At 45.9% G+C, this 12,640-nt stretch overlaps 1 protein-coding gene across 3 annotated transcripts in view; it reads right to left on the bottom strand.

Moving 5' to 3' along the window:
* The window catches only part of UBE4B (ubiquitination factor E4B), a 70,045-nt gene that overhangs the window by 27,918 nt on the left and 29,487 nt on the right, over positions 1–12,640 (bottom strand). For 2 of the 3 annotated variants that reach the window (XM_070759296.1, XM_070759297.1), the window contains exons 8-14: positions 5,415–5,556; positions 4,131–4,231; positions 3,863–3,977; positions 2,884–2,967; positions 2,093–2,149; positions 1,894–2,010; positions 822–920 (exon numbers count right to left, since the gene is read on the bottom strand). In XM_070759296.1, the coding sequence (XP_070615397.1) occupies positions 822–920; positions 1,894–2,010; positions 2,093–2,149; positions 2,884–2,967; positions 3,863–3,977; positions 4,131–4,231; positions 5,415–5,556 (715 nt within the window). Of the gene's footprint in view, positions 1–821; positions 921–1,893; positions 2,011–2,092; positions 2,150–2,883; positions 2,968–3,862; positions 3,978–4,130; positions 4,232–5,414; positions 5,557–8,550; positions 8,671–12,640 lie in introns of all 3 variants that reach the window. The other variant, XM_070759298.1, reaches the window with a different exon arrangement.

Here is a 12,640-nt window from a genome sequence, read left to right as displayed (position 1 = left end):
TCATTGGCCGAATTCATCCTCTTATCCATAATCTCAAATTGAATATGATCCACCATATACTGATAGCAGTTTTGTATTGTCTATTTTGTCGCAGCCTTCCAGCCTAAGACTATTACCACCTGAGCGCTTTCTATCACTGCTTCTTTTATTTCTCTAAATTTTCCCTTCTCATTCCTTTTAACTAATACCACCATTTCCTTTGTAATTGTCCATCATATATTTAACATCCTATTAATATCCTCCTGCACTTTTTTTCCATACACCCATATAACTCAATCACTCCGCGAGCTGCACTGGGTTTCTGATTGGTCTCCGAACGCAATTTAAGGTGTTGGTCATTAGCTATAAAGTCCTATATGGCTTAGGAACAGATTATTTACGGGACTGTCTTCTGCCTCACATGTCCCAGCGACCGTCGATTAGAGTCCACAGGGTCGGGCTTCACCAGGTCCCATCAGCCAACCGGGGCCATGGGGAAGGGCCTTCTCTGTGGTGGTTCCGGTCCTCTGGAACCAACTCCCCCCAGAGATTCACACGGGCCCCACCCTCCTGGTCTTGCCGGCAGGACTGGAGCCATTGAGCGATGCACTCTGCTCCAGCCAGTAGTAATGAATGAGAGAGGTATGAATGCTTTTAATATTGGGGTTTTAAATTTTATAATTTTTATTGTATGCTGCCCTGAATCTGTCAGGAGATGGGAGGCCTATAAATTTGAATGACTGAATAATTCAGGGCTCTCAATTTCTGTGAGCCCTTGACCTCCCTTCCCCACAAAAAAACCCCAAAGCAAAAACCTGAACTTGCTCCTTCAGCACACCTACCCTGGCAGATTCCAGGTAATGTTGCAACGACTGGCTAACGACCCGCGTGTTTTCCAAAGTAATGGTAGGTCCAGAGAAATATTTTTCGACAACTTTAGGCTGAAAAGGGAAAAAAACAAGGCAAGAATCATCAGTGAGTGGCAATTCTATGAGCAATTCCTGAGTAGGAAACTTCACAATTGGGTCCATTTTGTGCTCCTCTCTCAAATATAACCTGCTCTTTCTTTTTAATCCCCAACCCTCCCAGACAGAAGAAAAGTAACTGGTGCATTTGTTTTGCCAGCCTTCCTCCTATGCTCTTTCCCAGACTGGCTCATTTTCACGAGGACATTACACCTTCCTCTAGCTCAGGGCTGTTGTGGACTTCAACTCCCAGAATACCCCAGCCAGCCACGCCCCCAAGCTAGAGGGAGGTGTGCATAGATTGATGGATGGAGAATTCTGGGAGTTGAAGTCCACAGATCTTTAAAAGTGGGCAAGCCCTGTGCCAACTCAGAACACCTGTTTTCCCAGCCAAAAGGAACCTTGGTAACTAGCGGGAAGGACCCTTCAAATGGTCAGTGTGCTTCACTCAGAACAATTGTTTGATTTGATAAGCCACTCTTTGACTTCATGAGAGGCCTTTACTTCCTGTCTGAGCTCGCCACTAGACACTTGGAATAACACAGTTGGAAGGGACCTTGGAAGTCTTCTAGTCCAACCCGCTGCTTAGGCCACTACTTCAGGGAGGTTATCCAACATCTTCTTAAAAACTTCCAGTGTTGGAGCATTCACAAGTTCTGGAGGCAAGCTGTTCCACTGAGTAATTGTTCTAACTGTCAGGAAATTTCTATTTAGTTCTAAGTTGCTTCTCTCCGTGTTTAGTTTCCACCTACTGCTTCTTTTTCTACCCTCAAATGCTTTGGAGTTGACTCCTTCTGTGTGGCAACCCCTGAGATATTGGAAGACTGCTCTCATGTCTCCCCTGGTCCTTCTTTCCATCAAACTAGTCATGTCCAGTTCCTGCAACTGTTCTTCATGTGTTTTATCTTCGAATCCCCTAATTGTTTTTGTTGCTCTTCTCTGTACTTACATCATCCTCAGCAAAGACGGAGAGGCCGAAGAATACCCCAAGGTAAGAGAGTCTCTGGAGCTCTCGGCCCATCCCGGGGCTTAGAGATTTTGGCAACCACAAAGGCAAAGAAACCACCTGGAAAAAGCAAAGATTCCTCAAAAGTGAGTGGGATTCTTTTGGCAGAATCCTGCAAGGATTTGTTGCTTCCTCCACTTACCAAGCTACAGACAGGATGTGATTTCCCAAACTTGATCTCGCAGAGTTCCCCTAAAGCCTGGGAGGGAGGAAAAGAGAAGGGAAGCGCAAGATTCAGAACTCCTTTCTGTAAATTAATAACCTATGCCACCATTTAATGACACTGCAAATGGGATACTGAATAGAACAGAACAGAGTTGGAAGGGATCTTGGAGGTCTTCTAGTCCAACCCCCTGCTCAGGAACAAAACCCGACACCACTTCAGACAAGAGGTGATCTTCTTAAAAACTTCCAGCATTCCATTATGCAAGCCCCTACGCGCCGCGCTATCTACACCCTGCTGAGAGAGGGTCTGCCACAAAACCTTAAGCCTTCATCTTACACAGTACAGTGGTACCTCTATCTAAGAACGCCTCTACTTACGAATTTTTCTAGATAAGACCCGGGTGTTCAAGGTTTTTTTGCCTCTTCTCAAGAACCATTTTCCACTTACAAACCCAAGGCTCCGAAACTGTAACCGGAAAAGGCAGGGAGAAGCCTCTGTGGGGGCTCTCTAGGAATCTCCTGGGAGGAAATGGCCAGAAAAGGCAGGGAGAAGCCTCCGTGGGGCCTCTCTAGCAATCTCCTGGGAGGAAACAGGGCCTCTACCCTCCCTGTGGTTTCCCCAATGGCACGCATTATTTGCTCTTACATTGATTCCAATGGGAAAAATTGCTTCTTTTTACAAACTTTTCTACTTAAGAATCTGGTCAGGAACGAATTAAGTTCGTAAGTAGAGGTACCACTGTACTAGCAGTTACTTCCGATACTCACCATCAGGGGGTATTTAAAGCTGTCACTATCAAAGGAACATTCTTTTGAAGCAAGAGCCAGCCCTTGTAAAATAGGTATAAAGATCTGTTTTGAAAGAAAGAAAACAAGAGGAGTTAGGTGGCTTATTAGCATCCGTTTGGAGAAAAGAGCCATCTTAAGAATGAACCAACTAAGGGCAGCCTGAGGTGCCCAAAAAAAATCTTCAATTCTGAAAAAAAAATTATTTCAATAGGCTACAAATGTGCAAGAATAGTTCAAGATTCCACCAACATATTGATTTTGCTCAGGCTGTGGCATGTATGGAGCTCAAGAACTAGGCTAGCCTCTTGCGACCCACCAGCAGCCTGTGTAGCTGATAGCGGATCCCGTTGGAGAGCAGACCAACTTGGTGATGTGCTAGTGGCCTGTGCAGTCAGCACCTGAGTCAGATAGTGGGGAAGATGGCGAGGATTCAGTGCCAGAGACAGAGGTTCAGCCAGGGCCTTTGGAACCTCCAGCACCTCATAGCAGTGATGAGGAAGAAGAGGCTTCTCCTCTTCTTGATGCATGAGCACACAGGGCTGCTAAGAGACAGGAGTGGTTACTCAAGAGGAGGTCTCCTCAAGAGGACTAATTGGCCACTCCCCTAGTCTACTTAAGGACAGCAGAGTCATCCGAGAAGCTGCAGGAAACAACGTTTGAAATTTGTGTGTTCCGTGTGTTTACTGAAGACAACTTCTTGGCCTTTTGCCAAACTTCGCGAGCTATCAAAGACTAATTGCTATTCTATGATTTAAGACTTTCTGAACTTATGCCTACTGTTAATGACAATTAATGATGATTAATGACGATTAACAGTTGGGCTTTTGCAAGAAAAGACTGCCTTTAGGTTCGTGTGTGTGTGTGACTTCTACTAAGACAGTTATTGATTTAAATAGTTTGGACAAACTGTGTGTTTGCTATGTTCTTAGCTGAGACAGAACACCTCTTTTTTTTTTACCTGTTTGAAGACTTCTTCGTCTTGGTGAGTTGTCCTCACCAATTCCTGGATGAAACCGAAGGGGAGATTCCTACAGAGCATATACGGGACTAACAACGACTGCTGTTGGTTTGACCTGAGTGCGAAAGACAAAGCGCTTCAAAAAGTCACCTGAAGCCCAAGGTCTGTGAAAGAAGTAGTTCTCGGCTTGCCTCGAGAGGGCAGATTCCCGAGAGGCCGAAAGGGGAGATCAAGCAAGGATCGCTTGGTGGCCTCCTGTCCTACTGACCTCAGCTGCGTTAGGGATCCTTGGAGCACCAAAGCTGCATGGGAAATGCACTGGGATCGGATGTTGCTCAGAAGCTGGCTCACCACCGGCTGGCTGCACATCTAGAAGAGGCAGAAATAGAGAAAAGCAGCCCATCTTTCACCCTTTAGAGCAATGTTTCTCCGCCTTGGCAAACTTTCAGACAGGTGGACTACAACTCCCAGGAGAGGGCGGGAGAGGGAGTGGGGAGGGAGAGAAAGGGAGATGGTAAGGGGGAGAGGGAGACTGGGAGGGGAGAGACAGAGGGAGGGAAATAAAAGGGGGGAGGGAGACAGGGAGGGGAGAGGGAAAGACAGGGAGGGAAAGGAAGAGAGAGATGGGGAAGGGAGCTATAGAGGGAGGGAAAGGAAAGGGGGAGAGACAGGGAGGAGAGGGGGAGAGATGGAGGGAATGGGAGACTGGGAGGGGAGAGACAGAGGGAGGGAAAGAGAAGGGGGTGGGAGACAGGGAGGGGAGAGGGAAAGACAGAGGGAGGGAAAGGGAAGAGGGGGACAGGGAGAAGGTATAGGAGGTAAAGGGAAGGAGGAGAGACTGAGGGAAAGAGGAGAGGGAGAAGAAGAGGGAGGGAATGGGAAGGGGGAGAGGGAGAAAGGGAAGGGAGAGACAGAGGAAGGGAAAGAGAAGGGGAGAGGGAGACAGGGAAGGGAGAGGGAACGATAAGGAGGGAAAGGGAAGAGGGAGACGGGGAAGGGAGATGTAGAGGGAGCGAAAGGGAAGGGGGAGAAAGAGACAGGGAGGAGAGGGGGAGAGACAGAGGGAAAAAGAAGGGGAGAGGGAGACAGGGAGAAAGAGGAAAAGAGAAGGGGGAGGGAAACAGGGAGGGGAAAGGGAAAGATTGAAGGAGTGTAAGGAAGAGGGAGAAAGGGAAGGAAGACATAGAGGGAGGGAAAGGGAAGAGGGAGAAAGACAGGGAGGGGAGGGAGACAGAGGGAGGGAAAGAGAAGGGGGAGAGGGAGAGGGGAGGGCGAAAGAGGAAGAGACAGCGAGAGAAAGAGGAGAGGAGAAGGGGGGGTGCCTCAACCTCAGAATTCTAGCAGTTGAAATCCGTACATCTTAAAAGTTGATAAGGTTGAAAAACACTGACACACAAAAAATGGGGAGTTACCTATAAAGTCCAGATTTCATGTAATGTACACACACACACACACAGAGCCCATTTTTAATGAAAGGAAAATCACCTAAAGGGAATCAAGGAAAAATAACAAGACAAAAATTGAGGGAGAGAGGAAGAGAGAGGTCAAATACCTTTGGCGCTTTCCTTTCCTCAATCCCCACTCGGTCGAAGCACTCAATGAGGTAGTTTAGCATCTCCGTCTCCTTGCACGTCTCAATGGCGAAATGGTCGCTGCACGAGTCGGAAACGCTGGCCCCGCCGGAGCCTCCGCCACTGGCAAGCAAAACAGGGCAAGAGGGCGCCACTGAATCCAAAGGCTAGAGCGGCCTCCAGAAGCCAGTGAGAAGAAAGGGATGGAAGGACCATGGATGGGAAGGGGGGGGGGAGGGCTCCGCTGGACGGAAACATGGAATTGGGCAAGGCTCATCCCTGGATTGCACACAGCCCCTGTGAATTCCCATAAAGCTTGCCGGCCCCGTCTTGCCTGTTGATTCCTCAGCCATCATCACTCAAGAGGCATCCTGGCCTTCAGGATACCCATGTGGTTCCTGGGGAGCGATGGGGAGAGGGCACCTTGGTGGGGGCTCTGAGAAAAGAGCTTGCTCATAGGAGTCCCTACAACTGCCTCCTCTCCACTGAATGGACTCCCTTCTCCCAAGAGGTGGGTGGATACGGTAAAAGTTCCCCTTGCACATACGTTCCTGACTCTAGGGGGCGGTGCTCATCTCCGTTTCTAAGCCGAAGAGCCAGCGCTGTCTGAAGGCGTCTCCGAGATCATGTGGCCGGCATGACTCAACACCGAAGGTGTACAAAACGCTGTTACCTTCCCATCGAAGGTGGTCCCTATTTTTCTACTTGCATTTTTACCTGCTTTCGAACTGCTAGTTTGGCAGAAGCTGGGACAAGTAATGGGAGCTCCTTCGGTTATGCGGCGCTAGGGATTTGAACCGCCAAAATGCCGACTTTTCTGACCGACAAGCTCAGCGTCTTAGCCACTGAGCCACTGCGTCCGTAAGGACTGCTGGTAGGGAGAATCTTAATCCTTGGCATAACCAAGCCCATCGCGGCCTCACAGCTAAAACCCAGAATCGTCTTTTCTGCAGGGAGTGAATCATCCCCAAATCAGGAGAGGTTCCATGGCCACGACCCCCAGAAGGCCTTAAATTTGGCTGAGGGCCACCGGACCCTATCAAGTTTGCATCCACACTACAAGGTTTCGGTGTCTTGTCTAACCCAAACTCCAAGGCCCACGTAGCATTGGCCGCAATCTGAGCACATCCTTGCAAGGAGGCGTTTTGGGCACCTGGAGAAGGAGGAGGGGGAACGGAGAATGTGATATCCTACTGTATCACCCTATTACTCTCTCTTGGTGTGTGTGTGTGTGTGTGTGTGTAGGCAGAGGGATTGAGAACATGATATCCCACTGTACAACCTATTATTCTCTCTCTCTCTCTCTCTGTGTTTGTGTCTGTGTGTGTGCGCGTGCGAAGGGGAAGAGACTGAAAACGTGATGTCCCACTGTACCCCCTATTACTCTGTGTGTCTGTGTGTCTGTGAATGTACGGAAGGAGTTTGTGCTGCCCCAAGTCAAAAATAAAAGCCCACTGATTGTGATTGACAACTGGATCCTGTGGTCAAAGTATTCTTGGAATAGGGATTGGTGTTCAATTTTGTTTGTAAGATGCCATTGTTTGACATTTTAAAAGACGCGCAAACACAGAGACATCATGTTTGCATGTACCATATTTTGGATTATCATCATCATCATCACAAAACACAGTAATACAAAGCAAACGAGATTGATATGCTGGATTTTGTATCACAATATCACAAGTCAAACACTTCCAAAGTGTCTAAGACTGTGTAGTGTATGTTGTTGCTGTTGTTGCTGTTGTTGTTATTTTTATCATTATCATTATTATCATTATTATTACTATTTGGACAGCCCAATTAGACATGTTTGCTTATTATGAGCTTGTAGGCTTTTTCCCCCACAAGCATAACAAAGCACCGTTATTATTCCCGACAAATGTATGTGCTGGTCATCTGGCAGTTCAAGGGGATGCAGAGTGTTTACGGAGTGACCATGTGATTAGCAACTTACCAGATCACACCAGCCGTGCTCACAGAAAGAAGTACTGTATTTGCCCATGCTTTGCTTAATCGAGTTGCCCAATTATAACAAATCGTAAACTAACAATGCGGGCTAAAATTATATAACGCTTTCAATTAGCCTCTCAATTATGTAAAATTATAAAAGCTGAGATCAGGGGTGGATAAATTAAATTTACACAAACATGTCCCATTTTCATTGCATTGGGCACCAGCTGAGGCCATTCCTAAAGCATCGGGGAAGTTGTGGATGGTATACATTGGAGGATTTCAATCCTCTTAATGGCTCATTCACATGTAACAAATAAGCCAGAACAACCCTTAAAGAAACCATGGCTCCCTTAATTGCTCTGGCAAAAGCTTCTCTTGTGGGTGGAAACAGCCATCCTGGTGGCGATATTTCCCCATTTTAATATACAGTGGTACCTCTACCTAAGAACGCCTCTACTTACGAACTTTTCTAGATAAGAACCGGGTGTTCAAGATTTTTTTGCCTCTTCTCAAGAACCATTTTCCACTTACAAACCCGAGCCTCCGAAACTGTAACCAGAAAAGGTAGGGAGAAACCTCCGTGGAGCCTCTCTAGGAATCTCCTGGGAGGAAACAGGGCCTCCACCCTCCCTGTGGTTTCCCCAATTGCACGCATTATTTGCTTTTACATTGATTCCTATGGGAAAAATTGCTTCTTCTTACAAAATTTTCTACTTAAGAACCTGGTCACGGAACGAATTAAGTTCATAATTAGAGGTACCACTGTATCCAAAATAAAAATTCTTGGCTGGCTGCTCTTTTAACAAGCCAGAGACAAAAGCCAATATTTTTATTATTTTTTTAAGTCATCATGGTGATGATTTACCAGGGTGGTGTGTGTGTGCAAGGCATCACATTTTGTGCAAAGGAACCAGCTTTGCAAAGCTGGTTTCAAAGTACTGACTCACAAAAGCGACCTTGAGATAATTTGGCACTAAAAGAAGAGCCTAGGGAGGTGGAGGAGAAAGAAGAAAGAAAAACAGATTTCATCCTACTGAGAAAGAGTAAATGTTGTTATGAACAGGGAGGGATTTGAAATTAAATGCTGAACAGGGGAGGGCAAGGGGGGGGAGAAGGGATTTGAGGACGGAAGACACAAGCAAATCACACTCTTTTCTAGAGTACCTGGACCCAAATGGCACATAAGAAAAATCCTCCTCCTCCTCTTCCTCATTTTCTTCCTCAGAACTGTCTCCAGAAACATCAGAAATGGCAAAGAAGAGGGAGAAAGGGCTGTCGTACATACTGGTATAACGAAAGCAGATGCGGGATGAATGAATACAAGAGAAGAGGCCCACCCGTGGACACACACAAACACACACACACAAGCTGTTGGGTTTTCAACAAAGACCCATCTTCCACTGCAAACATGCAGCAAGTCAAGTGAGGAAATTGGCCACAAGAAAGTTAAGAGCCACAACAGAGTTAAGGTGCGTCCCGGCAAACCTCGGAGGCAAATACGAGCGGTCACGAGAGAAACCAAGCATAGAAACAGAAGATTGATGGCAGAAAAAGCCTTCATGGTCCATCTAGTCTGCCCTTATACTATTTCCTGGTGTTTTATCTTAGGATGGACATATGTTTATCCCAGACATGTTTAAATTCAGTTCCTGTAGATTGACCAACCACGTCTGCTGGAAGTAGTGATTTTAGGCGTAGTGATTTCTGACAGTCTCAAAATGGGTGAACAGTGCAGTCAGGCCGTAGGGAAAGCAAGTAGGATGCTTGGCTGCATAGCTAGAGGTATAACAAGCAGGAAGAGGGAGATTATGATCCCGCTATATAGAATGCTGGTGAGACCACATTTGGAATACTGTGTTCAGTTCTGGAGACCTCACCTACAAAAAGATATTGACAAAATTGAACGGGTCCAAAGACGGGCTACAAGAATGGTGGAAGGTCTTAAGTATAAAACGTATCAGGAAAGACTTAATGAACTCAATCTGTATAGTCTGAAGGACAGAAGGAAAAGGGGGGACATGATCGAAACATTTAAATATATTAAAGGGTTAAATAAGGTCCAGGAGGGAAGTGTTTTTAATAGGAAAGTGAACACAAGAACAAGGGGACACAATCTGAGGTTAGTTGGGGGAAAGATCAAAAGCAACATGAGAAAATATTATTTTACTGAAAGAGTAGTAGATCCTTGGAACAAACTTCCAGCAGACGTGGTAGATAAATCCACAGTAACTGAATTTAAACATGCCTGGGATAAACATATATCCATCCTAAGATAAAATACAGAAAATAGTATAAGGGCAGACTAGATGGACCATGGGGTCTTTTTCTGCCGTCAGACTTCTATGTTTCTATGTTTCTATGAAGTTTGTTCCAAGCATCTACTACTCTTTCAGTAAAATAATATTTTCTCACGTTGCTTCTGATCTTTCCCCCAACTAACCTCAGATTGTGTCCCCTTGTCCTTGTGTTCACTTTCCTATTAAAAACACTTTCCTCCTGAACCTTATTTAACCCTTTAACATATTTAAATGTTTCAATCGTGTCCCCCCTTTCCCTTCTGTCCCCCAGACTCTACAGATGGAGTTCATGAAGTCTTTCCTGAGAAGTTTTATGCTTAAGACCTTCCACCATTTTTGTAGCCCGTCTTTGGACCCGTTCAATTTTATCAATCTCTTTTTGTAGGTGAGGTCTCCAGGACTGAACACAGTATACGTATTCCAAATGGGGTCTCACCAGCGCTCTATACAGCGGGATCACAATCTCCCTTTCCCTGCTTGTTCTACCTCTAGCTATGCAGCCAAGCATTCTACTTGCTTTCCTTACTGCCTGACTGTACTGTTCACCCATTTGGAGACTGTCAGAAATCACCACCCCTGAATCCTTCTCTTCTATCATTTGCAGAATGTTACCAATGGCAGCGCCCAAGGAATTTAAGGAAGGCACAAATTCCTGAACAAATGTTGTTGGTCTTAACCGCAATGGCTGTGAAGATGTAGCCGCCTTCGGCAGAGGCGAACACTCTAGTTTGTCTCCTCCTAATATAAGGAGGGGACTTGATTGCCCGGAGTGTCAAGAGTATTGAGGGAGATATGTAACATTGTCTTGTCACTAGCTGGAAGGTGAAGATGCCAATAATAAGTATTTTCCCCAAAGCTGAGGATCATTTTCCCCCCCAGATTTTTCAACGATTGCTCTTCGCTACTATGAGAGTTGCCCAGAAAGTAATGCACCACATTTTTCCCTCATTTTTTTCCTTTTATCTGTAATGATACAAATGCAAAACTTTAGATATACATTATTTGAATTGTCAGGAGCGTGTGTGTAAATTTTGCGTTTCTTCAGACAGATAGCATAGCTGCAGCCATGTTTCAAAGTGGCGCCTGTAAGGGATGTACGTTACAAGCACATGTCGTCATTCTCACTGCGGAGAAAGAAACTGTTGGGAACATTCGCAAACGTTTGTGTGCAGTTTATGGAGAATCTGCAGTCGACAGAAGTACGGTTAGTCACGGAAGACATTTTGAAGACGACTAAGAGGTGATTCGCAGAGTGCAGAAATGGCTTCGTGACCAGAACAAGGAGTGGTACCGACAGGGCATACACGCCCTTGTGTCTCACTGGAGGGAGGCCATAGAACGGGACGGAGATTATGTGGAAAAATAGGGAGTGTAGAAGAAACATCATTCTTTCTTGTGTGTAAGTTTCATTGTGTTCAATAAATAATTGTTGATATGGTGCATTACTTTCTGGGCAACCCTTGTATGGAAACATCCACTGGAGAACTCTTTAGAATCACTAGAGCAGTGGTTCTTTAACCTGGGGGTTGGGACCTCTTGGGGGGTCAAACGATCATTTCACAGGGGTCGCCTAAGGCCATGGGAAAAGACAAATTTCCCATGGTGTTAGGTCTGCATTGGTTGCCGATCAGTTTCCGGTCACAATTCAAAGTGTTGGTTATGACCTATAAAGCCCTTCATGACATCGGACCAGAATATCTCCGGGACCGCCTTCTGCCGCATGAATCCCAGCGACCAGTTAGGTCCCACAGAGTTGGCCTTCTCCGGGCCCCATCGACTAAACAGTATCGTTTGGCGGGACCCAGGGGAAGAGCCTTCTCTGTGGCGGCCCCGATCCTCTGGAACCAACTCCCCCCAGAGATCAGAATTGTCCCCACCCTCCTCGCCTTTCGTAAGCTCCTTAAAACCCACCTTTGTCGTCAGACATGGGGGAACTGAGATATTCCCTTCCCCCTAGGCCTATACAATTTATGCAAGGTATGCTTGTGTGCATGCTTGGTTTTTTTAAATAAGGGTTTTTTAAATTATTTTAAATATTACATTTGTTACATGTTGTTTCATTATTGTTGTTAGCCGCCCCGAGTCTACGGAGAGGGGCGGCATACAAATCAAATGAATGAATGAATGAATGAATGAATGAATGAATGAATGAATGAATAAATCAAGCAAGCAAGCAAGCAAGCAAGCTTCTATTCTGGTGCCTTGAAACGTATTTTTTTACAATCCGACCAATCTGACGTTTACAGTGGGGATGTCCCTCTGACCTTCCTGCCAATAAGCTTCAAGCTCTGTTGGGAGAATTGGCGCTAGACTTCTGGTTGGGGGTCACAACATGAGGAACTGAATTATGGGTGGCGGCATTAGAAAGTTTGAGATCCACTGTACTAGAGAATCTCCAAAAAGCTACAGGAATTCTCTCTCCCAGTGCAATTTTAATGACTTCTTCCTTTGGCCAAAGAATAAACTATGCTACATCTTTTCTAGTTCAACCTTGGCAACTGGAAGACTTGTGGACTTCATCTCCCAGAATTCAACAGGCGGCATGACTGACTGAGGAATTCTGGGAGTTGAAGTCCACAAGGTCTTCCAAGTTGCCACGGTTAGAGACCCCTGCTCCGAAGTCTGTATGTTCTCCCACTCTATCCCAAATATTGCACATTGTTTGGGTAAGCCAGAAGAACCGTTGTACATACCTGAACGGTCTTCTCAGTGCTCTGGAAGGAGAGTCCATCATGGGTTGTTAACCAATCCTATTGGTAGAGACTGAGTTAATTTAAATAATTAATTAACTGGCACCGCCCCCTTAGCAGCCCCCATGAGCCAGTTTTAAAAACGAAGACAATGTAAACATCAGAAAGTTTTATTAACTTCATAACAATGTATAAACTTTAACAGTCCCAACACTCCGGCGACCTGGCCAAACACCATGCCGGGTGGGTATGGACTCTCCTTCCAGA

The sequence above is a fragment of the Erythrolamprus reginae genome, chromosome 8 (genome assembly GCF_031021105.1).
Source record: "Erythrolamprus reginae isolate rEryReg1 chromosome 8, rEryReg1.hap1, whole genome shotgun sequence".
Taxonomy (NCBI): domain Eukaryota; kingdom Metazoa; phylum Chordata; class Lepidosauria; order Squamata; family Dipsadidae; genus Erythrolamprus; species Erythrolamprus reginae.
Note: the sequence above shows the minus strand (reverse complement) of the source record. Positions and strands in the feature narration are given on the sequence as shown.